Below are 27,670 nucleotides of genomic sequence, written 5' to 3'. Positions count from 1 at the left end.
GATAAATTTAATTTAAAAACACTTTTCTTCAATCAAATTTGTCATTTACATTATCGCCATACAAATAATTTGCAACTTAGCATTCAGTAAATATATATATTATTTTTTTACAATAAACCTAAAAACCAAACGTATACATAAAGAAAAAAACCAAAGCAATGAGGTTCACAATTCACATAAGTTGCCAATTATTACCCGAAAGAGTAGCCGATAATTCTAAAGCATGCGCAATTTGCTCAGGAATACTATGGCTTAACCACATTCGATGTAGATCTTTGTATCGATCTTGGCACAAATGTAATGGGTTTCCCCGTTGAAGACCCTGATCTGTTTCGCCGTAATCATCAACATATGGAGGTGGTACAAAGCATCCTGAAATATACAAGGTAGATATTTAGGAAGAGGGTTAAAAAAACTACAAATTCTTGAAATACCCCGGTTTAAGGTCCAGAAATACTCATTCCCATAACCAAATTTATATAAAATTCTCTGTACTCCAAATTAATTTTTTTAGTAAGGAATAATACGTAGTTGAGAATGTATTTATTTATTCTTATGGGGAAACATGACTATGTTGAGATGATCATGCTCAGAAGACTTCAGTTTAGGGAACCAATGAGATACTCTGCTGATTTTAAGGGGATAAGGAGCATCACAAAAATAATCTCAACATTCTTCCTAAGCATAAATTAATACATTCTTTACATAGTTAAATTAAAATATATACCTTTACCTTTTGTTAAGCTTGTAAGCAATAGAACTTTGCAATCTCGGACTCTCAAAAATACACCAGTGCCAGCACCGCATGACATTGTATGGTTCGTGCAAGCACCAACCATGTCATTTCCTTTAAATTCTATTTGACAGCAATAGCTTTGGGAACATAAGATGTCTCCACAAACTAAGCACATAGTTGGAGAACGACAATCATCACCTTCTGAGTTGGGACAAGTGAACATTGAAACACTGTTTATAAGTTCGCTGTAATCTTCCGGAAGCGGTATTAGCTGTATAAAAATAATTAAAAATTAAAATTGGCATTAATGTAAAATTATTAACAATTACACCAAGAAAAATGATACGTAGTTGAAAACTCAGGTGGAAAAGCATAATTTTTAGTTAATCTATTAATGGTTCATGATGTAAAACAACAATTCTATATAAAAAATATTCAAAAGTATGTTGATTTTTTTAACAATAATAATAATAATAATATTTATTTCGCAAAGAAACAAACTTTGCAGGCAACCACAGAGGCAAAGTGGTTACCGGGACAATACAAAGAAACAAATTAGATTACAGAATGCAAAAAACAAAAGTTAAATAAATCCAATCAGGGTAAAGTGAACTACAGCGGCCTCATTGAATTTTATATTAATTTTGGTTGCGCCTTATAGACCTTGTCACGTAGATGCCGAGGGTATTTTTTATTTTGGCCGCAAATGATTATTTCATTTTTTTTATTTTAAAAATTTATCATTTTCATTGAATTTTATATTAATTTTGGTTGCGCCTGATAGACTGTCACGTAGATGCCGAGGGTATTTTTTATTTTGGCCGCAAATGATTATTTAGTTTTTTATTGTAATTTTAGAAATTTCACATTTTTGGGCACCACAGTTTCGGTGTACTAATAATTTACACGTGATATTCCCGTACTTTATAAAATCAATTACAGGTTTTGTTCATTTTCTAGGTGTTTTGTATTTTTGGGCCACAAACGTTTATTTCAGGTTGATATTAAAAGTATATACTTGATGCGTAAGGCTTGGTACTGTCCTCTAGGTCGCGTTATAGATGTCCCATGGACTAAATAATGTATACATTATTTAGTCCATGGATGGCCCATCGCTTTTTTAGTATGGGGTTGGGGAGGCGCCGCGCGCCTCCAGCGCTTGAGCGAAGTGAGTGCGCGGCGCCATCAGGCGCCAATACCGGGAGGTACTATTTAAGTTGATACGATTTCATTAATTTCGATGCCACTAGGTACGATTACAGAAGGCCCTCCGTCAATGCTCGGAATGGGGCTGGGGCACGTCAGAAAAGTTGTGTCGCAAGATACACGACGGAACTATTTTTTAGAAAAACCTTACTAATCCCCTCAAATAACTTTTTTTTAAATTACGTTAATTAAAAAATTATCATTTGCGGCCCAAAAAAATAACTTTGTAATCTACGCGTCAAGCGCTACATTCTCCGCCAAAAGAAAAACCAAAAAACGTTACTAATCCCCTCAAATAACTTTTTTTTAAATTACGTTAATTAAAAAATTATAATTTGCGGCCCAAAAATAGTTTCGTAATCTACGCGTCAAGTGCTACATTCTCCGCCAAAAAAAAAGCAAAATTACATGAGGCCGCTGTAGTTGAATTTTGCCTAAAATCAAAATAAAAAATTATTAAATTAAATATAATAATAAGAGAGAGAATATTAAGAATTTTGTGAAAGCCAAATGCCAAAAAGAAATTCCGTTACTAAGGAACGAAATTTGGGGATAGAAAACTTAGTGGAATTATCCCTGATGTCGGCGGGCAACGAGTTCCAAACTTTACGTAGTACGTAGGGCAAGACTGCCGGGTACTATATGTCATGTAATCGCAAAGATTGAATGTCGCTGACCTGGTCATTTTCAAGAGTGTGATCATTTTACAAACGTCTCTGCGAACAGTTAGTGGTAGTAGATGAATGTCAGTTAGTCTTTTTCTGTACATATCCAGGTAAGTAAGCACGCGGAGACTTCAAGTAAAATCGAGTGAACGTCCGCTGAACACGTTCCAGAGAAGCAATGTCGTTTTTAAGTGAAGGATTCCAAACCGGAGAGGCATAGTCAAGTACTGGTAAGCACAGCGAACGAAAGAGCATGACGGAGGAGGCCCAGGTATAACCAGTAGTGCGGCGAATAAGTCCACATAAACGTTGGGCGTGATTACAAGCGTGGTTGACATGAGACGCCCATTTTAGGTCCCTCGAAATGAAAACACACCGAGGATCCTCATAGTAAAAACGCGAGCAATAACCAGACCATTTATCTCATAGGAGACATCTACGTTAGAATTCCTTCGGCTAATTATCATTAAGTTACATTTCTTGATATTTAGGGAAATGTTATTGGCAACACCCCATTGGAAGACACGAGTAACATTATCCTGCAGCGATAAACAAGGGAATAGCAGAAATTGAGGGGTTGGAAGCTTTAGGAATCTGCATATAATATTTGGTGAATGTCTCAAAATCCAAAAGCTACAACTTCCTCTAACCAAGAATGTATTTATTTATATGCTCGTGGAATACGCAGATGACGATGCCATACAAAATGCCATAACGAATACAGAAAAGGAAATCATGGCTCTACGCAACATTCTACCAACAAAAGGACCAACTCAACATAAGAAAATCGGAATTTATGCTTTTCTCAAGTAAAACTAAGCAGTTTGAAAGGTATCCTCCGAGGCTTTGCTTCGACAAAAACTATAATGGAACATCCACCTAGACTATACCTTCGATAAAGTAAAGCAGAAATTGTGGTTGGGCAAGTCCCTCTCGTCAAACCTTCAACAAGAAACACTTTGCATACTATATAACGCATTAGTGCAATCAGTTTTAGACTAACAACGCTTCCGACAAACATCTTAACCAACAAAACAACAGTGCCAGAACTCTGCCACTGACACTAGAAATTAAATGGGATGGATGACACTCCAACAAAGAGCTAATTATCATACTCTGCCATTAATGTTTAAAATATTACATCTTAAGTGCGTAAGATACATTATAGAACTATTCGAATCAACTGTTACTAGAAATCATTTGAAATCATTTGCATGATACAAGACGTAGATAAACAGATTTCAACATACAAAATCAACTTAATAAGTTTAGCGCAAAAAGCATCGGGGTGCTTAATATTAAGCTCTGGAACTCTCTGAACAATAATGTAAAAACAGAAGTAACTTATTAGGAATGAACTAAAAAAATAATTCAGGTCTAACATAAGAGTACATGTATTTCAAAACTAATTTAATGATAAGAAGGGCTCACGAAAAACAGAAATTCTGATGAGAATATCCAATAAAAAAGGTTAACTATTAATATTATTACTTAGACCATATTAAGACGATTTTGAATGTTGCTCCCAATTCTCCACACGTTTTAACAGTACTAAATCTCTAGTACTAATAACAACCTTGTTCCAAATTAGCAGTAATAAAATAATTTGTTGAAGAAAATATTTAAAATATTATAAACACACCTGATTTACAGGAACAGGATGTTTCAATATTAGACTCTGTTGGGTGTTTCGTCCATTGAGACAAGACCACTCAAAATCAACAGGCATCTGAGTTTCTTTCGATTCTTCATTTACAAGAAAATGAACACGTGCGTGTCTTGCCCAACTACATAAATACACAAGAAATTCTAATGAGGCATGATAGTTGAATTACAGATATATTACATCATTGAAGATTATCATTTCATGAAATACATTAAAATTAAGAATACCCGAGATTCTTAAGTGCTACAACAGGGACATAAGCTGGATTAGATATTTATTTATTGTTACAATTAATTTTAATTATAATTTTTTATTGAGCTGTTGCACCCATCACCAAAAACACCAAAGTAACTTAAATCTATGTACAATAACATTTTCCCCTGCTTCCATGATAATGGAAACTCCGAAAAAAATTGTTTGTAGCACTTTCTGGAAAATGCTGCAATGCCAAAGTGGGATATTTTTCCCACTGATTGAAGATACAAAAATGAGAAGGCAGTTTTTAATTTGCATTAGCTGACTTAAATACTATAATTTATAATTATAAAAATAATAATATTAACGATAAATAATAACAATAAATTCTCAGAGACTTAACTAGGAGCAAAGATTCGAGCATCTTGGTACGCATAAGCTGGAAACTTCTGATTTCTATAATATACCGGCCGAAAGGATTCTCCGTTTTGTGTCAGATATCGGGTTTTTTAAGTCTTAAGGTTCGGGGTTGCACAATGGACCTTGTAAAACGTTCAGCGAAAAGACTCGTCAAATTAAATTTTTACACAACACTGCGTTAGAATTTAAATTTTCATAGTTCTTAGTTACTTTCTTGCTTTGGTCAGTGACCTATTGCTATGTGAATAGGGGTAGTTGAACAAATACTGGGACCCTCTAAATATATCATTCATACAGGGGCCGAGGAATCACCATAAAAAAATATTACTATTTTCAAGTTTGCAAATTACCTCAACTTACTAACATCTAAGGTAGTATATCTAGATTATGAAATTTAAAATAGTTTCCAGAAAAAAATGTATTATGCATGTGTATCCCCCCCCCCCCTCATAAACGTATTTACATAAGATTATCAGTACAGGCTTGCGATCAAGCCAACCACTTACATTTATAACAGTTGTTAATGTAAGCATAACGTGGTTGTTGGTTTTTTTCTAGTAAACTTATTAATAATTTGTGTGCATTCATCAACTCTAATTTAAATTATTCATAAAAGTAATGAGCAATTGTATTCAATTTGTTAAGAATTTGAATTGCTAAAGGAACTGTTTTCTGACATTTTATGGTAAAGCTATTTAAAACAATTATCTTAAATAATCACTTACTAAATTGCTGGAAAAAAACCAAAATAACTTTACCTAAGAGCTAATTGCCTTAGTAATGATGATTGTAAAAATTCTCCAACAATTAATGGCAAGCTTAAATAGCGGCATAGAACTTCGTATGCATCTCCACAAAAAGCTCCATCGAGTAAATCAGGTGGTGGAATAACATCTGTTACATAATGAAAGAATGTGGCTGCACATCGTAAGAACGGCATTGATCCTTCTTTAACCGCTCTCCGTAAAGTCTCAACTGATGGAGTACTTCTGTTGTATATCCCTGCTGCTATTATAAGTTCTTCGTAGAAGTTCATTAGAACAATATCACTATTAATTTTGGGTTCACTTGAACTTTCAACCGTTGTTGGGATGGACTCGTCAACTTCCATTTCAGTTTCATCAGTAGGATCGGAAGAGAAATCCTTCGTTAGCAAAATTTGTACAATGTGGAAAGTGTAAACAAGCTGTAGAAGACATAAATCCATAGCATTTCCCAAAGGAAAAGGCGTAAGTCTTCCAGAACTAGGCTAAAAAAGATAAATTAATAACAATTAGTAATATTAGTATATAAAGGGGTAGCACCGATCAGCAATTTCTCACATAAGCCACTTAAACAAATAGTGAAATAATTATTCCTTCGTATTTACTAAATTACCCCTTTCTTTTTAACCGAAATTAGGTCTGGAAGAAGATGCTGTTAAAGAAAACTTAAATACTGTTATGTACGAACAATTGTAGAAATACTTACTCCAGAAAAAATACTGGTATTATCAGCCTTTAATGCATTTTCATCATTCATGTAAAGTGAAGGCAGAGCCATGGTGAGTGAGACTAGTAGGCCGAAAGCATCCACTTCAATCACAGAAAAGGGATTTGATGAATAATACTCTCCCATGAGTAAATAGCGAAGCAGGCAAACGCAATGACTTCGAACCACTTTGCTTTCAAATATTCTTATACAGTTTGCGATGCATCTTGTTAGGGCTGAAAGGCAGTGATCTTGACAAAATGAAAGACTCCCAAACAATGGTTTTCCTTGGTCTCTTAGAAGCCATTCAGTGCTGTGGATAGTGTAGGTCAATGACCACCATGCTAACAGAGGCAACCGATCATCTTCTGAATGTGGGTTTACTTCTAGCCCAACCTTTAAAGTAATTATTGTAAGCAAAAATCAAATTATGTAATTTTCCATGCAGTGTCTACAAAACAGTACTGGGACTAGGGATAGGCTTAGGTAAGCTATAGCCTACATGGAATTTCCATTTTATAAATCCCCATTGAAATCTTTACTCTAACTGTTCATTGTAAACACTACAGCTTTATACATAATAACAAGGTTATAGAACTCAATTTTCTGATTCAGAAAAAGTATACAATGAAGGTTGTGAGAAATAAAACTGATCATTGATGTGGCTGCTCCCTAATTTTATTTAGTTTTTTCAAACCGATAAAGCTGTGATTAGTATTTTTTTTAATTTCCATCTCAGCTCACAAGAAGGTCATGCTAACCTGACATATTTGCGAGGGGCTGATCACTCCGCGTAATCGGTGTATACAGAGCCGTACCTTTGACTGTACTAATGGGATTACGCGTAATCTTTGAAGTCCCTGCCTTTGGCAGTGGTAATCTAAGCGTAATCCGGTGTACAGATTTTCTAAGAGTGGTTAGCCCATCGCATATTTGTATATCACGCTCTTCCAGTGGCGGCGTAAGGGGGGGGGGGGGTGCCCAGGGTGCCAGGGTAGCTAGCGGTGCCATGTTACAAAATATAGAGGCAGCTCCACTCTTCTCTCAATTATTTGAAAGTTAAAGCTCATTCTGACTCCAAACACTCACACAATCTCTAAAATGAGCAGAGTACACCCATCACTGTCATTAAAAGGAGAAAATTACTTCGATAAATTTGCATGCATAAAATTATTTATATTAAAACTTGACATTGAAGTGGACTGAAAAATGTTAGTACCCTAGCAAAGCTAAGTTTTAATAAAAACCAATGTTATAAACTCAAACTTAACAATGTAATATGATTAACAACATATAGAACTGCAACTAGGGATGCACCGATATGGGTACAGCCGATATATCGGCCGGCCGATATATCGGCTAATCGTGGCCGATAATATCGGCCGATATTAACAAAGTTACCTATCACAATATTATGCTTTTTTGTTTACTCTCGTAACCACCTGTTAAAAATTGATATGATCTAAGGCTTTTGGAGTCTAAAAACCACTTATGATTCCTGACCGTTTTGGACGCTAATAATTATTTCCTACAACAGCGATCAAAAAGAAACACTAGAAAATGTTTTTCTAATACCAGAAATATCGGCTAATATCGGCCTCGCTTAAGCCGATATTGGCCGATACCGATATTTGAAAAATTAGCCGATATATCGGTTACCGATATATCGGTGCATCCCTAACTGCAACCTATTGAAAGATTTTTATCAAATCTAATTCATGGAAAATTAGTGACATTTCAGTCACTAAGTACCTGATTTTTACCTGACCTTTTTAACGTAAAAATTTCTCAGTTAGGATCTTTATATTTTACTTTTATCGGGATTTAATCTACAAAGCTTTTCTTTTAGTGTAGGTGACTCTTCTGGTTTTAGTTTAAATTCACCAACTTTTCTCAAATTCTTAACATTTGCTGATATATCTCCGTTGTACAGTGGCGTTGCAAAGGGGGGGGGGCGGCGAAAGTGGCCGGAAATAGAGGAGAGACTAAAATCTGGTATATTGAGAGGGATTGAAAACTCTTGACAGCCTAGGGTGGAAAAAGGTCTAGCTACGTCTCTGCTATTTAGCTTTTGTCCCCTACCCCGACCCCGACTGTCGCAAATCAAGTCGGGGTGTTCCATTTTTCGGGGTTATGTTTTCGTAGTGTAATTTTAAATTTTCGCGCCAACGCACCCCGCTAAATCCTAAAAATATAAAATAGATAGGACCCTTTTTTCGTAGGCGACAAAAGAGTGATCCGAAGGACCTTCGGCTCCAGATTTCGATAGACCGAAAACGGCCAACTCTCTCAAATGTTTTCGTTTTCAAAACGAAAATTTTGCGGCGTAGCTATCGACTAAGACTATTAGTAATAGTCCCTAGGCTCAGAGACTGGCTTACACAAGATACACTATCTAATCTTAACCAGTAAAATTGGGGTATTTTTTTATTCTTAATAAATTCAAAGAATTTTCCATCCCCGACCCCAACCCCGACTTGTTTTTCGCGGGGTTAGACCCACCCCGACCCCGACTTTATTTTGACCCCGTACGAACACTACTTCTATTGTAAGAAGAGGAAAATGGACTGCAGTGCCCTTGGTAGTTTTTCAGGCATTATTGAAAAAATTGAGAGTAGCTGAGGGGGAGGGGGAGGGAGATGCAAGTGTCAATATTCCCTCACTTCAGAGATAGAAAGTAGACAAATTTACAATACTGAAAGAGAGAGGTCTGCTATAAATGACTGGCTCAGGCTTAATTAAACATAATAATAATAATGACACAAGCTCTCTGTTTGCTTTCAACATTCATACTAAAGTTTTAATCATTCACACTTGCACATATATATTCATTATGAACTAAGGATAAGCAGACGCCCTAGCAGACGACACTTTCGTCTCCAAGGGGCTAGACATATGTGGAGCAGACTAAGGATACTACAAACTCCCCCGCTTCACATATTTCTAGAATAACAATACAGAAACATTATTTCAAATAAGTAGATAATCTAGACAGTACACATTTTGGTAAAGCTTTAGTAAAAATATCTGCTAAGTTAAATTGCGATGATATAAACTCTACCCGAAAAAGTCCTTCAGCTAATTTTTCGCGAAGGAACTTCACTTTTAAATCTAGATATCTGGTTCTGGCATTGTCTACGTGGTTTTGAATGCACTGTATGGCGGCCTTGTTATCGATGTTGAGTTGAATGTCAGGTCCGATACTGTCTGGGAACATGCTATGACACTCTAACAGGATTCTACGGATGAATAAGATCTCCTTAGTTGCTTCTACGGCTGCCATTAGTTCCGCTTCCATCGTAGATAACGCTATTAATGATTGCTTTGCGGATTTCCAAGCGATTGGGTTCTTTCCACATGTAATGATGTAACCGGATATGGACTTTCTAGATTCTCTATCTGATGCAAATGATGCATCACAATAAACTTGTACGGCCACAGAACCATTGCGTTCCATCCTCAAAACCTTGTCTTTAGTCGTGATGACATAGTTACATAAATGAACAAGATGACACCATGTTTCTTCGTTATAGTTGTTGCAATATTGCGCTAACGTTGTCACTGCGTACAGAATGTCTGGACGAGTGTGTCTTGCTATATACAACAATGCGCCAATCAAATTGCGATAAGGTACATCTGGTATTTCTTCTCCTGGTGTTGGAGGGTTGATGATGGATTTATGTTTCAATGGTTCATAACATCTTTTAAATGGAATATAGTCCAGCTGTTCATGCAATTTCTCTATATATCTCGTTTGCGCCATCGTTAATCCTTTTTGGTCTTCAGAAATATCGATTCCGAGGAATGTTTTGATTTTTCCTAAATCCTTCAAGTTGAATTTCGAAGTTAGTAATTGCATGACTTTGGCCATAATATTGTCATTTCTTGCGAGGACGATAATGTCATCGACGTAAACAAGAAGTATACTATCCCAAGCAAATCGGTAAACACACTGGCATGATTTGAGGTTGACAAAGCCTAATTCCTTTAGTTCTTCATCCAGCTTGTAATACCAACATCTACCGGATTGGTGTAATCCGTAGAGACTTTTGTGCAACCGCCATACGTATTGATTATTCACCTGGTATCCTTGCGGAATTTCCATATATGTGGTTTCATCGAGATCGCCATACAAGTAAGCGCATTTGACGTCTACATGCTTGTAGGACCACTGTAGAATTACCACCAGAACAAATAACAAGAGTCGGACAATAACCAAGTCGACAACTGGTGAATAGCTTTCGTGATAGTCAATCCCTTTCTTTTGTTTAAATCCTTGCGCCACAATTCTTGCTCTGTGACTGACTATATTTTTCTTTTCATCCCTTTTTCGTACATACACCCATTTGCTTCCGATGATTTTTTGGTCAGTGGGTCTTTTGACTTGGGTGAACACTTCTCGTTCCCGAAGTGTCGCGATTTCATCGTCCATGGCTCTACCCCAATCGTCTTTATCTTCTGCAGTCGTAGCTTCTCCATAAGTAGAAGGATCATCACAGTTCGCGAAACAAAAATCCAAACCATCAAATCGTGACATTAAATTAATGTCAGGGGTTTCCTCATTTGGTGTTGCACTACTTGTTTGTTTCAGATTACAGATTCCCTCGAATGGGTCCTTGGTAAAGAAATTAATGAGATCGGGATCTATTTCAATATTATTCATTTTACAGAAATCAGTGACTTCTCTTGTGCAGTTTTTCCCGATTCCCTTTGCCGTCTTATTCTTGACCATTTGGGTTCCTCTAACTTGCCTTCCTGTACTAGTCGTACTTGTCTTCTCTCGACTTCCGAAGATCCTCGTACAGGAGTTTGAGGATGTACCTGCACTGGCGTTGCAGCTATTCCTGATGTGCCGGGTTGTGGTGAAACTGGTACTGGATGGTTGCTAGTTGATGTAGCTGGCGTGCTATTTAGTCTAGCTGCAACTGTTGCACGTGTAAAGGGTTGCTTGAGGGTGTCGTCTTCTACAGCAAATCGGACGTGAGAATTAATACCGGTATACGTATCGAAAGTCTGGTCTTCATTAAATCTGGCGTTGTCGCACTCAATAATTTTGTTTGTGTCCGGGTTCCATATTCGGTAGCCTTGGGTTGAGCGTGCGTAACCCACCAGCACTCCTTTTCCAGCTGTATCCGAAAATTTATTTTCCCTCTTCCCCTTCGGAATAAAATAATGAGTTATGCTTCCGATTCGTTTCAGATACTTCAGTGAGGGAGTTCGTCCAAATCTTTGTTCGAAAGGTGTCTTATTCTCAAGTTTCTGCTGTGACAAACGATTCTTCAAATAGTTGAATGTGTACAACATTTCCACCCAGAATCGAGGATGCAGGTGGCTGTCTTTGAGCATAGCTCTGATTGAATTTAAGGCTGTGCGGTTGTAGCGTTCCGCTATTCCATTTTGTTGTGGGGTGTAGATGTTTGTCCGTTGATGTTGAATACCAATATCATTGAGGAAGGTTTGCATTTTTCCGCTACAATACTCCATCCCATTATCGCTTCTGATACTAATTACTTTTTCCCCAGTTTGTCTTTCCATTTTTGTAATATATTGTTTCATTTTGTCAAACACTTCCCACTTATGAGTCATCGCTTCGACCTCGGCCCATCGTGTGTGGTCATCGATAAACGAGATGAAATATAGGTTGCCAGATCCGGACTTATATGCGGATGGTCCCCACACGTCTGTGTGTACCAATTGTAACACTTTCTTTGTGTTTATCCCTGACATTGGTTTTCTTGGTAATTGAGTCGTCTTCGTTGCAGTACATATATCACAGGTAAACGTTTGTTGCTTCTTGAAAGCTGGTAAGTTTCGAGCGCTTCCTTTACTTGCCATATTGATAATGGTATGTATGCTGTGATGACCTAGACGTCGGTGCCATAAATCCAATAAATCTGCGTTAGTATCATCAGCAAGGTTATATTCATGCATCGTAACATCTGGCATTTCGCCAGTGTAGACATCCCCCTTCATTCTATATAAGCCATTTGATCCTTTGAATGATAATATTTTCTCTTGGTTACTATTTTGAACTACAAGTTCCATATTTCCACCAGTCCAATGATGTCCGGCTTTATCATTCTGATAACCACTTATTAGGTTTCGTCTTCCATTTGGTGCAAACCCAACATTCTTTAGCAGTAGGACTCTATCTTGTCCATCTACTTCGTGTTTGATAACAGCATCTCCTAAGCCTGTGATAGTGAACGTTCCATAATATGAATTCATCGTTATTGGTGACACATCACGGTAATTGGTAAGCCATTTCTTGTTATTACATAGATGCGCTCCAGCTCCCGAATCCCATATCCATTCATTTGTTTCCGACATATATTCTTCTGCGCTTGATACTGTAGCAACATCAAAAGTTTCTTTTTTTCGAAAAGGGTGATTGTATGTTTTCCTTGGTTTTCTGCAAATCTTCGCTAAATGCCCTATCATTCCACAATTGAAACAAGTCCTTGTTTCTTTTCTTTTCATCTGGGTATATCCCTTTGTAAACCCCTGAGTTGCCATTATATCCGAGTGTTTATTATTTCCATCGCCTAGTTCTCTCATCCGTAAACGATCCGCTTCGGCAATGATCGCCATCTTTACTTTGTCAGGAACAAAGTCAGCATCATTCCATTGATTAATATTGAGAACTATTCCATTAAATTCCGCTGGTAACTCGTAGATCATCTGAAAGGCTATTTCGCTATCTGGAATTGGTGCCCCAACTTCAGCGAGAGATGCCGCAGCTTCGGTAACTCTGTTCAAATACAATTCTATTCTTTCTCCCTTCGCGGGTACACATGTTATGAATGTTCTTCTAAGCATTGCTCTAGCTCCTAGCTCTGGAAACTGGTTCATAAGTTTGCTTAAGTAAATCCCAGGCAACTGCTGGATCTGTCGCAGTTCGAAGTAGTCTCTTAATTTGGGGTTCCAGAGTCAGATATAGAAATCCCATTGTTTGTGATTTCTTTTCATTGTGTGCAGTCAGCGAAGGTATAGTGGTTGGAGCTACTACTGTGGAATCTATAAATTTGTCCAAACCCTTGGCAGCCAAGGCCATCTTAACATCAATTTTCCAGTCAGCATAATTTGTGCCGTCTAATTTCCGAAATGTGAATATATCTTCACTTATTGATGCCATGTTCATCTACTAAGCCTTTCCTATATATCACTTCAGTCATTGATCATTAGAACAGGAGACTCTTAATCTTTGTTGCTTATAGCTATAAATGACTGGCTCAGGCTTAATTAAACATAATAATAATAATGACACAAGCTCTCTGTTTGCTTTCAACATTCATACTAAAGTTTTAATCATTCACACTTGCACATATATATTCATTATGAACTAAGGATAAGCAGACGCCCTAGCAGACGACACTTTCGTCTCCAAGGGGCTAGACATATGTGGAGCAGACTAAGGATACTACATGACGCTCATCGCTTATGCACAAATGGAACAAAAATTCATGGCACCACCAATGAGCTATGATAATTTTTCAGAGCACTGTGCTCATAGTGTAATGGTTAACATAATGAAATTTTTAATTCGGGACCAGATAACCCCTGATATCAGTGGGTTTGACTCCCATTTCAGAAGGAAAATATTGTATATTTTTCAAAAGGCTCTATAAAAAGTGTCCACTTTATAAAGTGAGTACAATTTTTTCTGCGAGATTTCTTAATGTAAATTAAAAAAATAATATGTAGTATATTTAGTTGCACATAGGTAGCACCATATTTTGGTTCATTTATACATACGACGGCGGGAAGGATTTTCCTAGACAAGCACAAGCGCGCCTTCTTTCTCTTTATGTAGTTCACCTACTTACCCTCATGAATTTTGTTCAAAAGTAAGACCTATCTTATACAAGACGTTTCAACGACTGAAGAAGAGCCTCGGCTCGAAACGTCTTGTATAAAATAAGTTTTATCTTCTAATACCATGCCGTTTTCTCTGAATTAAACATAATTTCTACTAATATTCACCATGGTAAATAATAAGTTTAATATATACGATTATATACATGATCAGAGACATGTATCATCATTTTATCGGACTCGTCATGTTGGCAATACTTTGGCAAGAGTATCGAATCAACTAATGAACGACTGAAGAAGAGCCTCGGCTCGAAACGTCTTGTATAAAATAAGTTTTATCTTCTAATACCATGCCGTTTTCTCTGAATTAAACATAATTTCTACTAATATTCACCATGGTAAATAATAAGTTTAATATATAAGACCTATCGTTTTCAAAGCAATTTAAATATTTCGTTTTAATTTCCCAGTCATTATTTACTAAAATTTAAGAAATACCAAGGGTAAAATAGTAAAAATTTAATTTAACTTACGCTATAGGTTGATTGAGAAAACAGCTTCATCATTTCTGACATAGCAGTAGCATAGCCCTGCTCCGTAGTTGAAGGTGAGGATGCAAGAATACTGCTAGACAGACTGCTACAGGTTTGATACATTGCAATTAGTGCTTGATACCTTTCAACAAAAAGTTTAGGTAGTCCAGCTCCGATATCAGCTAATGATGTTGGTTTATAACGATACAAGATTCTTTCAGCAGATTCTAAAATTTAAAATTTTTTAAATTTTGTCATTTTAGATTTTTATGTCTAATAATTTTAATTAAGTAGTTAAATTATATAGTACAAAAATAATAATAATAAAAAAAACCACACCCACACGAACTTAGGGCAGCGAGTACAAACAATCACCGATCATTTATCATCAAAATATTTACCATCAGAAGCTGGATCTTTAAATCGCTCAATCTGCACATTCTCTACAGCCTTTCGAATCATGGTGAGCCAATCATCAATACCAATATCAAATGACCTGTACATTTCATCTGGAACAAGGCTACTGATAGCAGGAACCATGGGTATAACGGTATTGCTCAGTCTTTCACAAAGTGGACATAGAAATTCATTTTTCTCCACGTTGAAACTTATGTGACGTCCATACCTAATTAAATTTAAAAACTAAATTGATAGCATTTCCAGGTATGCGTTAAAAAGTTAGCCTATGAGTAAAATTCCTCGAGAGTCAATATTACAAAGGTGGCACCTAGTTCAGGCTCAGATATATCAGAGAATTGCTGCTGGTCCTTGCTATATTTTTAAAATTTTTGTGCCAAATATTTTCTCCCAGAAGAAAGTGCAACAAGAGGGATTGGAAAAATTGGGTACAGATTAGCGATAGCTTAAAAGACGACGAGAATGTTTTAAGATTTTTTCATCAATCTAGTAAATAAAGTAAATTATCCTTTATTGCTGGTTAAAAAGGGAAGAATAATCACCAGGATTTAAATCAAAAAAGAAAATACTCTAAGTTTATGATAAAATATAAAAATATTATTGGAAGTATCAAAAAAATATTCAACGTTAACTTGAACTTTTTATTATTGTTATTAGTAAAAGTTGGGTGGTTGGGTTAGACCCAACCTAGCACTTCGACCAGAGGTCCATTGAACTTACTTGGCTTTGAAATTTTAATTAAAAATGAAAACTAATAAGAGTATTGAAGTTCACAAGGGCCATAAAAAACAATATAATCATAGAGCCACTACCGATTGTACATATTCTAAAAGCTGTCAATCCAGCAACCAAAACTATGAGATGCTCAAATTATTTTTAGGGAGGCCAATGCCTTCACCCTAAAAACTTAGCTCAAGAAATTAGCAAATAGCACCTTATTTTATTCTTCAAGGTACCTCTTTTTGTTTGGTCAAGTTGGGGATGCCTAAGCCATCACTTGGGGGTGCTGAGCATCCCCTATCATTGTGTGTAATTACGGGTAAACTTAAATAAAAACATTATCTACCAAATTAATATCTACATTAAAAAATAAAAGAATTGTGCTTTTCTTAAGGAGTAAGGGGTCAAGCTCCTTGACGTAGTACCAAACAACACTACGGGGGATCTTTGAGTATCGCTCCACACGAGCTACTGAGCATGCGTTATTAACTTGAGAGTGGAAATCATAATACATTTGGTGGAACCATCTTAGAGAACAAAGAAACAGGAACTAAAACAGTTTCAGAGTTGAAAAAAGTGTAGCACATACCTATGAGGTCGCCTCCTTTCTTTGAGTACAACAGAGTCAAAGAAATTTTGCCAACAATCACTATGCATTACATGCCCACATGTACTGGTGTGAGGCCCACTAAATAAGTCTGCTGGTATAAGCAATGGATCATAATTATCTGGATCAATAAGCTGATGTTTTCTGTTTTTACTGAGAACCATTGACTTTTGCACATAAGCAGACATAACGAGTGCTCTACCAGTAGCAGAAACCTCTTGATTTTCTCGACAAAGAATGCAAGTATGAATTTCAGCTTTAATATAACGCCCACACTGATTATTTCCAATAGCTATCGGATCTGTCACTTTTTCTTCGTTAACTTCTTCCATTGCAACACTTCCATTATCATCATCGGCTGTTTCTTCAAACAGATCCGCGTATTTCTTTATGAAGTTCTTCTGCATATTTGACATTTGGGCCATGATACGCGCTCTTCTAGCAGCTGCCTTTTCTGCGTTCCTTTTGCGATCATCCATAGCCGAATCGTGAATAGTACTGGAGTGGCCAGGTTGACTAACATCCATTGAACTTCCACATTTCGACGATTCTCCTCCCTCATTAAAATGAAGATTCTGAACATACTTAAACTTTTTAAGAGTCCATTTTAGAAGATCTTTCTGACCATCGACTCTGGCGCACTGTAAACAATCTTGTAAAAGGGAAAAAATTCCCTCTTTCAATGCTTTTGTTGTAAAGTTAAAAAAATGTTGCGTTGTTGGAGATTCCTTAAGAAGTCTCTCTTCTTCGTGCAATGCTACACCCATCAAATGAAGTAGCTTTTCAACTTGAATATCAGAAAACCAAGGAGATTGAAGATCTAAAGTTCGTTTCAAAATCTGCTTCATCAAATGCATCATAACATCACACTGCAGTAGATTGTTAACGATAACAAAGTTTGACACAAACTCAGGGGGGACTGGAGGTGGACAGCATTCCTCTTCACCAGCCTGTTTCTTTCGCTTTAGCTGTACTTCTTGAGCTCTTGATTGCTCTTCTCTACTGTAGTGATAGAAAAATGGATTGAAGTCTTTAAAGAACTCCGGTTTCAGTTCGTATTTCCCAGTATTGGAACCTTGTGGTTTTCGAAAGTTAGCAACTTTTGAAATAACATCTTCCATACCAGTTTCATGATTATTATCTTTTGGCAACATTTTTAACAATTGACTGTGAGGCATTGATTCCATACTTAATAATTGAATAATTTCCTTCTGAATTTTTTCGCCATCCGTCACTTTACCAATTCCAGGAGTATGCCGCTCAGAAACAATTGTCAAAATAAGACTAAGAAATTCTTCAGCCAATGATACGGTTGATCTTAAAGACTCATCTTCGGATTTACGAAGCATATCTCCAGAATCTTTAGCCCAGCCGAACAAAAAAAACTTATTTAACAAGTGAATTAAAAATTCATTGCTCTCAATTAAAGAAGCGGAAATTTGCATCATTTGCACATCGCGATCGTACATTTCCTCCCTTAGTCTAACGTTATGGTAAAAATAAACTTGATTCAAAAGTGAATAGCCATTTCTTCTCCACATTCCTACTCTGAATTGAGACACCATAACTAAACACCTTAATGGAAGTTCCATAAGTTGTTCTGGTGTATGTGCACATTTTAAGGAGACGGACAACTCCGAAGAGTCGTATGCTAAATCATATTTATGCAAATGCAGTAGAAGTCCAGCAATTAGTCGTGATAGAGGAAGGTGAACTGTTACAGGCTGGGACATTACTTCATAGTCAATACAGTTTACTGAGTGGTTAGCTATTTCTATTGCTTTGAATATATGCTTTGGCTGAAGCGATTGTAAATGCTTTAAAGCCGTTCGCAGAGATTTTATCAAAACTGTTCTGTTGGAACTACACCATTCAATTATTAAACAGAGAATAGGGAAAAGCTTGAACTGCAGATTAATTCCACTTTCCCACTCTGCTTCAAATTCAACATGTTGTCCCACTTGTCTCACAACTGAATCCATTCCTTGCATCCAACTTAGAAGATTCATGAGAGTTTGGAAAGCTGTACGAAATGCTTTCTTCATGGGCTCGGTCCATTCGTCAGGTACCACCATAAGAAGGTACTTCAAGTCATAGAGAATATATTGGGCTCTCCTGAAAAAACATTTTTTTTAGTTAGAAACAAATCTTAATAAGCTATGCAACAGGGGTGGCCAACCTTTTCAGCCCAAGGGCCAAATTCGAAATTTCTAAATATCTCGGGTCGCAAGTTTTAAATTTAAATTTGTCTACTACCAAAACCATAGGTGTACATGAATAAAATCATGATTATGTTTGTATTTAAAGCATTGACCATGCAAATCAAAAATGGCCAACAGAAAAAGTATACACACCTGAATCTCATATTGGTTGCGGCTTTTTCGAAGGCAAGTTTGTTTTCTTTGTTTTTGAAGTGAGATGCTTCATTGTTGAACGTTCTTAGAAGAGTTAACAGAGCATCTTTTTCAATTAAATAATGGGCAAGAGTTGGAACAGTGAATATCTGGACTGAAAGAGAAGTGACAGAAACAGAATGTTCATGATCATCTCCAGCAAATGCAGTCATGAGTTCAGAATAATTCTTTGTAAAAACTTCGGCGAAAGATTTTTTGCTTTTTTGATCCATCAGCATTCCAGTTATGAATAATTGGTGCCATTGGTTTCGAGCAGTTTTCCATAAATCTGTATCTGATTGCATTACTATTTCCAATAATGGAGCTCCAGCATGAGAATCCTGAGGTTCCATCATTACACTACTCAAAATGAGGCGAAACCCTAAAGGCAAGAAATAGTGTAGTAAATACTCCTAAAGGCAGATAGTAAATTAATTTCCACGCACCTTCCGATTTAAGCAAAATTTTCTGCATCCATGAAAGAAGTCTCATAGCGAATATTTGATGTGCAATAACCACGGTATGCATGACTACAGTTCTGAGCGGTTGATTTCCCTGTCGTGATGATCCTCTCGTAACTGCACCTTGAATTTGGGTACAAGTTTGAATGTCTGCACATTTGACAATGCTTCTACCTTCCCTATCAATTGTTGTGGCATAATCAATTGCTTGTTTATGATTACAAGCAATAGCCCTTGTTAAAGTTGAAATGACCTGTAAAAAGAAAATAGGCATATTTAAGTGAACATTTTATCTACTAAATTAGGATATAAATACTTAAAAGTTTTGATATAGTAAAAATGTCATCAGTGATATATAACATTTATACGTATACAATAAGTCCATTTTCAGGGTTAAATGTGGGAGATTAACTACCACCACAACCCCTACTCTAGAGTTTTATTACAGCTCTAACGGAGCTTACTCAAGATACAGACAGTGTTCTTGTACCTTTCCCCATACTAAATTTTTGTCTCCTCAACATATCCCCCCACTTCGGTGTGTCAAAGAGGATGAACCTAAATAGGATATTCATAGGTCTAGAAAGCCTTTAAGAAACCTCTCACTTAAGTTGTTCCCTAATTAACGTAATTCAGCGAGTGCACCATTTGCACATGGCGGGGAAGTGCGCAGCTACCTATATTTTACTTAGGTAATGAGATATACATTGATGGAACAATATAGGTATATAAAAAACTTGTCATAAACAACTGTTCCATTGATAGAGTTATCAAATTATCTTATTATTCACACTTGTTTGTTCAAAAGAAAAATGCGCAAAGATATTTAGGTACCTGTTCATAAGTATGAATTTCATCATTGTATAATACGGTTGTGTAAACATCAGAGATATTAGACTGATCCATTCCCGGAGGTTGAAGCTCAGACGGAAGATTAATAGCACTTTCCCAAGTCAGTAAACGGTGGCAATACTGAAGAGTAGCTTGCATTACTAAACGAAGTCGTTCTAATAAGTCGGTTGGAAGGCGATCGAGCAAAGTTTCACTCGGATCTTCCACAAAACTCTGCAAAATATAATCATACATTTCAAAAGAACTCTTTGGTGTAACGCCTATTTTGGAAAGTGCTAAACAGATGAAAATGTTTAATCTGGATTTTGAATCTACAAGTGATTTTGTCCGAAAGTTAATATTTTTCGATTTAATGGTACCAATTGATGAACCATTCTCTGGTCCCTGATCTCTGGTTGTAAATAATGTTCACACTTCCGCTAAGTCCAACTATAACTACAACCTCCCACTAGATAACATTACTGGTCCTGTGTAATAAAGCTACCTGACAGCAGAAGTCGAGAATGTTATGACTTAAATTCGAAATAAGATTCAGTGTTTTTACTTTAGCCTGACTGATTAATTTTTTATGTATAGCTTAACCTTCTTTTGAAATTGTTTTTGTCATTATTCTTTTTGCCCAGAAGGCTTATGGATCTCTTTACTTTTTCCCGTTTAACTTACAATTGTTAGTTCTTTTTGTAATTTGCATTGTCCGATTTTCATCGCTATTAGTTCAGATCAGTTGCATATAAACTATGGTCTAAAAAGGTGGTACAGCCAGAAATACATGAACCGAAATTATCAGCGAACAAAATTTTCTCGGGCGGCATTTTCCCCGTGTGACAGGGGAGGGTTAAATAGGGAGGCCTTGTTAATTTTCCGCCTCCCGCGACTACAGAGAAAATTTCGAATGCACCACGGGTAACTAGACCGCCATCTAGTGAGGCTAAGATAAATTATTTCATCGGAGAAAATCGTGAGCAACGTGGTCTGCAAACCTAGGCTTAGCCGTGTTTTGTTTTTGATAGAGGTCAGTGGAACTGTGGAACGCGGTAGCTGCAGCTAAAAGTAAATAAATTTAAACCTTTTTAACTATTCTTACCAGACCATTTATGTATGAAAGAACAGAGAAATACTTAAGTTTTATTAGAGTTAGAAAATATACAAATTACTTAATGGAGTTACTTAAGATATATGAAATTCAGATAAAAATATTTAGGTCTGCGGTAGTAAAGAATATGGGAAGACCAAGAAACAGAAGGTTACGGAAGAAGAAGAAACTGAAATAAACCACGAGAAAAGAGCTAGTAGAAATAAGAAATAAAAATGATGATTTCGTTTACGAGTAAGGCTACATTTACGTTGCTATTCAGTTTTATATTTCAAATAAAACAAGTACAATTATTTTAACAAAATAATACAAATATTTATTGTTTATAATTCTTAACGTAGTCAAGTTAGTCTAGTTTTTATTAGTCGTTAACTGGGCTTCATTAATGAATAACAATTAAATGATTACGATGATATTTGTTTGAGCTATTCTTTCCTTGGACGTTTCTTCTAATAGTGACAGCCTTTCTTCCACTGACACGTGATGCACTTGTAATTTTTACCCAGCAGCATATTTCATTTATTTGTTTTTCGAGAAAGTTTCGCTCAGCCGTCGCCAGGTAGCGTATTCAAACCTTCGCCGCGGAGGTGGGGAGGTTCTCTTTTCGAGGAGGGGAAGGTAGCACGCGGCCACTGAGGTGGGGGAAAACGGGGAACTTGCCTCCCGTGTTAGAGGAATAGGACGCTGATAATTTCGGTTCATGTATTTCTGGCCAGAACCTCATGTTCTTTAAAATGATTTTATAAATTAGCTTCATTAAAATATTGTTTTATGTATTTACTTAAATAAAGATTGTTTAATGTCTACCAACAATTTTGACTTTTAAAACAATGAGGTCAGAGCCATAGATTTTGGTGGCATGTCACTAGGACATGGAAACAAATGTAAATGCAGGAAAGCGAGAACTAGTTTATCCTATAATTTCAAAACAGACTTGTCCTACTTGGTTCTCTTCCAGAAAATGAAGTTGACAAAAAGGATGGGTTTTCCAAGCTTCCTTGTCTCCGCAATCGCAGTATCCACCACCATTACTCATACTCATTTTATATCGATGACTTTTATGCTCACTGGAAAAAAGAAAACATACTTATTCTGAAAAATAATTAACCATAAACCAAAAAAATTGCACCACGGTTTGAACACAAAAAACAACCTAAATTTTATATACTACAAGAAATTAGGTTTTTTACTCATTTTTAAAATTTAATTGAAAGAAACTCTGTAGAATGGTTAAATATTCTTCATTTAATATTTAACCTAACACATTTTTAATATTATAATTTTAATGTATATAGTAGTATGAAAAGTTATGTCATGTAAACTGTATAGGATGGGAATCAGAGGTAGAAGCCATAAATGGCTAAGCTCATATTTATTAAATAGGAGTTGCCAAACTAGAATAAACAATGTATTATCTAGCTCAAGACCGGTACAAACGGGGGCACCCCAAGGTTCTATCCTATCACCTATCTTATTTAATTTATATATTAATGACATAATAGCCTTAGATAACGATAACTCAATCACACTATATGCAGACGATACTTTATTACTAAAAATAGGCCTAAATTAAGATCAAATGAAATGAACTTACAGCTAGATAAAATTAAAAAATGGTTAATCAATAACTTCCTAGAACTCAATGAGGGGAAGATGGTATACATAATTTTCATAAATAAAAATAAATCCCATGAAGAAAATTATACTGTCAAAATAGGGAATAGTGTCTTAAATGAAGTCTATACCTATAAGTACCTAGTTTGCAGTTTGACCAGAGGCTATCCTGGAATAATCATACCGACAAACTAGCTAAAAAACTAGCCACAAATGTATATTTAGTGAATAGATGTCGATTAATTCTAACTAAAAAATATTTACTAAAATTATATTTTACACTTATTTACCCGCATATTTTCTATTGTATATTCATCTGGGGCAATACTTCAACATTTAATTTGCTTTGCCTTTTAAGGCTTCAAAAACGTAGCGTAAGAGCTATTGAAAATAGAAGCTCCCGAGAGCACACAGAACCAATATTCAAATCGTTAACTTTTTGAATATATACCAAATTTTAGATTATTGTTCTCTTATATTTATATATAAATCCCTAACAACGAATCAATATAACCCCTTCAAATTTAGTACGCTATCCAAATATTTTACACGCACTAATTATATAGTCGAAGTACCGTTTGCCCGAACCACTGCGAAACTTAACTCAGAATTCTGCAATTCGACAGAAAAATTTAACGAATTAAATATAGCCACCAGTAATGGACTCTCATTTTTTAAAAAAGAGGCCTATGTTTTGAAATAACAGGAATGTAAATTATATACAATAGTTTTATTTTTTGCGCACATGAACAGGTTATCTAACCCGGATTAAGGTTATTTCACCTTTCCATTAAATTATGTTTTAATAACAATTAAAACAACATTTAAATGTTTCATATTAAAACCAGGGCGTAGTAATGAGCCTAGGGGTGGAAGAAGCGCGGGCTGAAGCTATGACTTAAAGCTCAGTCACCGATACCCAATCCAACACTGAAATCATCTCACCCACCATCTAGGAAAGAATAGATGAAAACCATTGGGGAGAAAAGCTCCAACGTCAGACTTTCTGTTAATGACCATTTATTTTTGGTATTGGTTATATTGTAACTTTTTACTTTATAGTTAACTAGTTAAAACCATAGTTCATATAATCAAACAATCATTTCATTATAAACCAGGAATATACTGTTTTTAACTTACCTACTCTTGAAGCAGTCGACGCATAAAACACAAGTCGGATCTAGACCACAATCTCTGCAGGAGTAGGTGGGTTCACCCATTTTAAAAACTTTTCCACAAAGACTGGGAGGATCATTGAGTTTCTTTAATTCTTCAAACACATTATCAGGATTCTTGTCATTGCATACAAATTGCTCCAAGGGAATGAACAAAACCTTGCGGGCTAATTCTTCGTCAAAAATTAAATTTAAGCAGTCGCAGCTGGGGCGAGGACTGTAGATGTGAGGGACATTAGCGGACCAATAATGGTAAAAGTCAAGAGTTTTCAAAGATTTGCTATCAAATTTTTTCGTCCATTCGTGAACTGTGTAGCCTAGTTCACTATGAAACGCCATGGGCAATACCATGCTTGAATCTACTTCACCCATGGTTATATTTCTATACAAATTATAGATCAAATTTCATCCGTTTACTTAATTGGACTTCATTAGCAAGACCTGTAATAAAAAAAATTCCAACAATTTTAATTAAAATATTATAGTCTCTATATGGAGCCTTACAGTTTTTAAATCAGACCGCAAGGTAGCAGAAAATTAATTTTGATAAGTTATCATTCTCCATCTTCCTTAAGTGCAATATTAAGAAATTAGTCAACAGGGTAAAAAACCACTTGTTTTATTTACCTGGTTTAACGTTAAATATTGAATTAGATTAAATTATTTGTAGCTTCTCTAAGTGCTTTTTTACTGTATTTACTCTTCCGTCACTAACCAGAAATTTAATTTGATTAGAAAAAGTTATGTCCTTAGATTGAAATGAATACCATTTTTCACTTTGAAAACACTCAATTTCTTAATTTTGTTTAAGGCGAAATTGTATTAAAAAAAATTATTTTTAAAATCCAAATTCCCTGTAGTTTAAATAAATCCATAAAAATCATTTGTCACGGTATAAAAGTTAAAAATAGTAAAAGGTAATAGTTAGCGAAGAATAAACTGTGAGACTAGAGGTACTCTTGTAGTCTCCCACTGACCAGTTTTACTGACCTTTCCTTTTTTTTTCATACCTTTCCTAGCTCTGTTTTTGTAATGTTTTGTAACTCTTAGCAATCTTTCTGTAACTCTTTCCCTGTTATTACTGTCATAATTGCTGCATACTATCTAATTTATCTACTGTCGGGTACTGCAAGGTTTTACACAAGCTATATCTATAGCTTAACAATCTGTGTTTTTTTATCCAAATAAATAAATTTATCGGTAAAATTTTAACAAATAGTTGCTTCCATATTATTCCCACTAAATAAAATGTAGTATTATAGTCCCACAACTGAGCAAATAACCAGTTTTTCTTTATACCATCAGATTGTTAAAGCTTTTGGCATAGTTGGGGCAGTATATAAAATGATTAAATTAATTGCTAGTGTTCGTACATTTTGTCAGGGGATAAATTAGTGTAAATCTAACCAAGATAAGTAATGGAAGATTCACAATTGTTGAATAAATATGAAATTAATAAGGAGTAAAGGGGTTCTCCAATTAATAATATTTATACCAAACCTTGCCTAAATAACAGATGCCAGGATTTACTTCTCAAATTATATGGCGTAACTTGGGGGGGGGGGGGGCATGAATTATTGGCAAAATTTTTATTTTTTTGGTTCAGGGAACAAATCCCAATACAATGGTGCCCTTAAACCTTGTTCGCACGGAGAACTCCGACTACCCTGGGAGGGTCAATTCACCCCCCTAGGTGAGATCCGTTGTCGTCCGAACGCTACTCGAAAAGACGGAACCAAAAATCAGAGACGAACCTCAAAGATGTTCGTCTCCGACATTTTCGTTACCTAGTGGGGTGAGATACGAAAAATTTTCTTTCGTGCGAACAATTGACGGATTACGGAAAGTCCAGTTTCGAAAAAATATGCACGTGCGAATGGCTTTCTGTAGTTTTTTTCTCAATATATTTGGGAAAACCAGAACGGGAAGCCCCCCACACCCACTTAACAAAATTAAAACCAAATAATGAAATCACAGTACTGCTGTCCTCTATGAAATTAATTTATATGTAGTTTAAATTTTCCGTTTAGCATAGAGTTGTCTGTCTTTGTTGACTCATTATAAATTGTCTTTTCCGGTTTATAGATTTCTTTTCATTTATCAGATGGGTTATCAAACGTTGATTAATTATTCAGTAATTTTAAATGGCCTGAATTGCTATAAACAAACTCATAATAGTTTCAATTTCTACCTCATGAGCCATGTCCGAAAAATTAAATATTGAAAATGGAACTGATCGAAAAATGGGAGAGAAAATGACATGTGCGAACGACTTTCGGCTTTCCAAAATTCGGAGAAATCGAAGAAAAAAACCCGACGTCCGAACAGTCGTCGGACTCCCCTGGGAGGGTGAGCTCACCCCCCTAAGTCAAGTCGGAATACTCAGTGCGAACATGGTATTACTGTCTTGCAGTATAAGGCTATTTTGGTCCACATTACTTTGAATGCTCGCTAATGTTCTGTGAAAAACTGATCCAAATATATACTACATAAGAAAATGTGGAGCAATTATTCAGTAACAGGTAATAATAACTTGCAATGTTTCGGCATATCAGTTATGCTCAAACTGTAGATTGTGTTTTCAAGAGGTGACTGTGTACAAAATTCAAGTGAGTTTTAAACTGCTGGTGATTACTTTACTAGCCACCGATCAGTTGCGATACAATCTTATGAGCAGAGTCATTAACTAATTTATTACTATCATTAAATTAAGTCAGTCATAGATTGATATTTGGTATGGCCTTCAATATAAAGTACTGTCCCTCTTATTATAGAGACACAAAGTGATACTTAAATGGCAAGCCTTCTATTTTTCAGCATTATAACCATGTGTCAAGAAATTTATATTTTTATTTTAAGGAAACACCTAGTTAAAAAATATTTAAGAAAATATAACTCAGTAAATAGAATATATGCTAAAGAAATGTTACTTAGGTAATAATGGAGGTACATTAAATTTGGGTGTATTAACAAACACCACTAACATATGATTAATCACTGATATATATATATATATATATATATATATATATATATATATATATATATATATATATATATATATATATATATATATATATATATATATATATATATATATATATATATATATATATATATATATATATATATATATATATATATATATATATATATATATATATATATATATATATATATATATATATATATATATATATATAGACCTTTTTTCTGGCTATCAGTGATGGGAGTTATAACCATACTGCAATAAGTTACGTAAAAAATTTATAATAGCAAACAAACTATAATTTAAAATAATTAATAATGACCTATTTCCTACCTGCAAAGGCAAATTAAATTAATGCACATAAAACGCTAAAAGCAAATTCCTAGGTGGCATTAAGCATTCAAATAGTTCCATTACTAGTGAAAAGATTCTGTTGAAAGACATACTATTATCCAAACGTACAATCTTCTAAAGAAGTTACGCACAAATTTAATTACATTTCCAAGTACCGTTACTGTTAGAGAAGAAATGTATATTTTACACTACAAAAACGCAGTTAAACAAAACGGCTTAAGCCTAAAGAAACTACAGTAAAGGTAAAATTGTTCGAGCAGTCAGCTGAAGACACAGACTAAAGAGAGTT

General features: G+C 35.5%; 1 protein-coding gene across 3 annotated transcripts; it reads right to left on the bottom strand.

Moving 5' to 3' along the window:
* On the bottom strand, positions 1-27,670 carry Ubr1 (Ubr1 ubiquitin ligase). Of its 3 annotated transcripts, none has more exons than XM_090165648.1 (14): positions 27,361-27,670; positions 24,004-24,479; positions 22,193-22,316; positions 20,139-20,369; positions 19,290-19,557; positions 18,805-19,225; positions 16,433-18,565; positions 15,108-15,331; positions 14,707-14,933; positions 6,359-6,754; positions 5,647-6,137; positions 4,250-4,394; positions 728-1,007; positions 1-372 (listed from the first exon to the last, which is right to left on the bottom strand). In XM_090165648.1, exons 2-14 carry the CDS (start codon positions 24,408-24,410, stop codon positions 173-175), a joined length of 5,547 nt encoding a protein of 1,848 aa, XP_090021774.1. In that variant the 5' UTR covers positions 24,411-24,479; positions 27,361-27,670; the 3' UTR covers positions 1-172. The 3 variants fall into 3 exon arrangements, with proteins under 3 accessions (XP_090021774.1, XP_090021775.1, XP_090021776.1); XM_090165649.1 differs by having other exon boundaries at positions 27,474-27,670; XM_090165650.1 differs by having other exon boundaries at positions 2-372; positions 734-1,007; positions 27,361-27,666.

Source organism: Leiobunum rupestre, chromosome 2 (genome assembly GCF_980474605.1).
Source record: "Leiobunum rupestre chromosome 2, qqLeiRupe1.1.hap1, whole genome shotgun sequence".
Lineage (NCBI taxonomy): Eukaryota > Metazoa > Arthropoda > Arachnida > Opiliones > Sclerosomatidae > Leiobunum > Leiobunum rupestre.
Note: the sequence above shows the minus strand (reverse complement) of the source record. Positions and strands in the feature narration are given on the sequence as shown.

Excerpts from the sequence above, each read along its gene's own strand:
- Ubr1 (XM_090165648.1), bottom strand. The coding sequence starts at position 24,410 with ATGGGTGAAGTAGATTCAAGCATGGTATTGCCCATGGCGTTTCATAGT. Across the intron at positions 20,370-22,192 it reads ATTTTCTGGAAGAGAACCAA|AGTTTTGTGGAAGATCCGAG; the intron begins GTAGGACAAGTC and ends TATATTTTGCAG. Across the intron at positions 6,138-6,358 it reads ATACCAGTATTTTTTCTGGA|CCTAGTTCTGGAAGACTTAC; the intron begins GTAAGTATTTCT and ends TATCTTTTTTAG.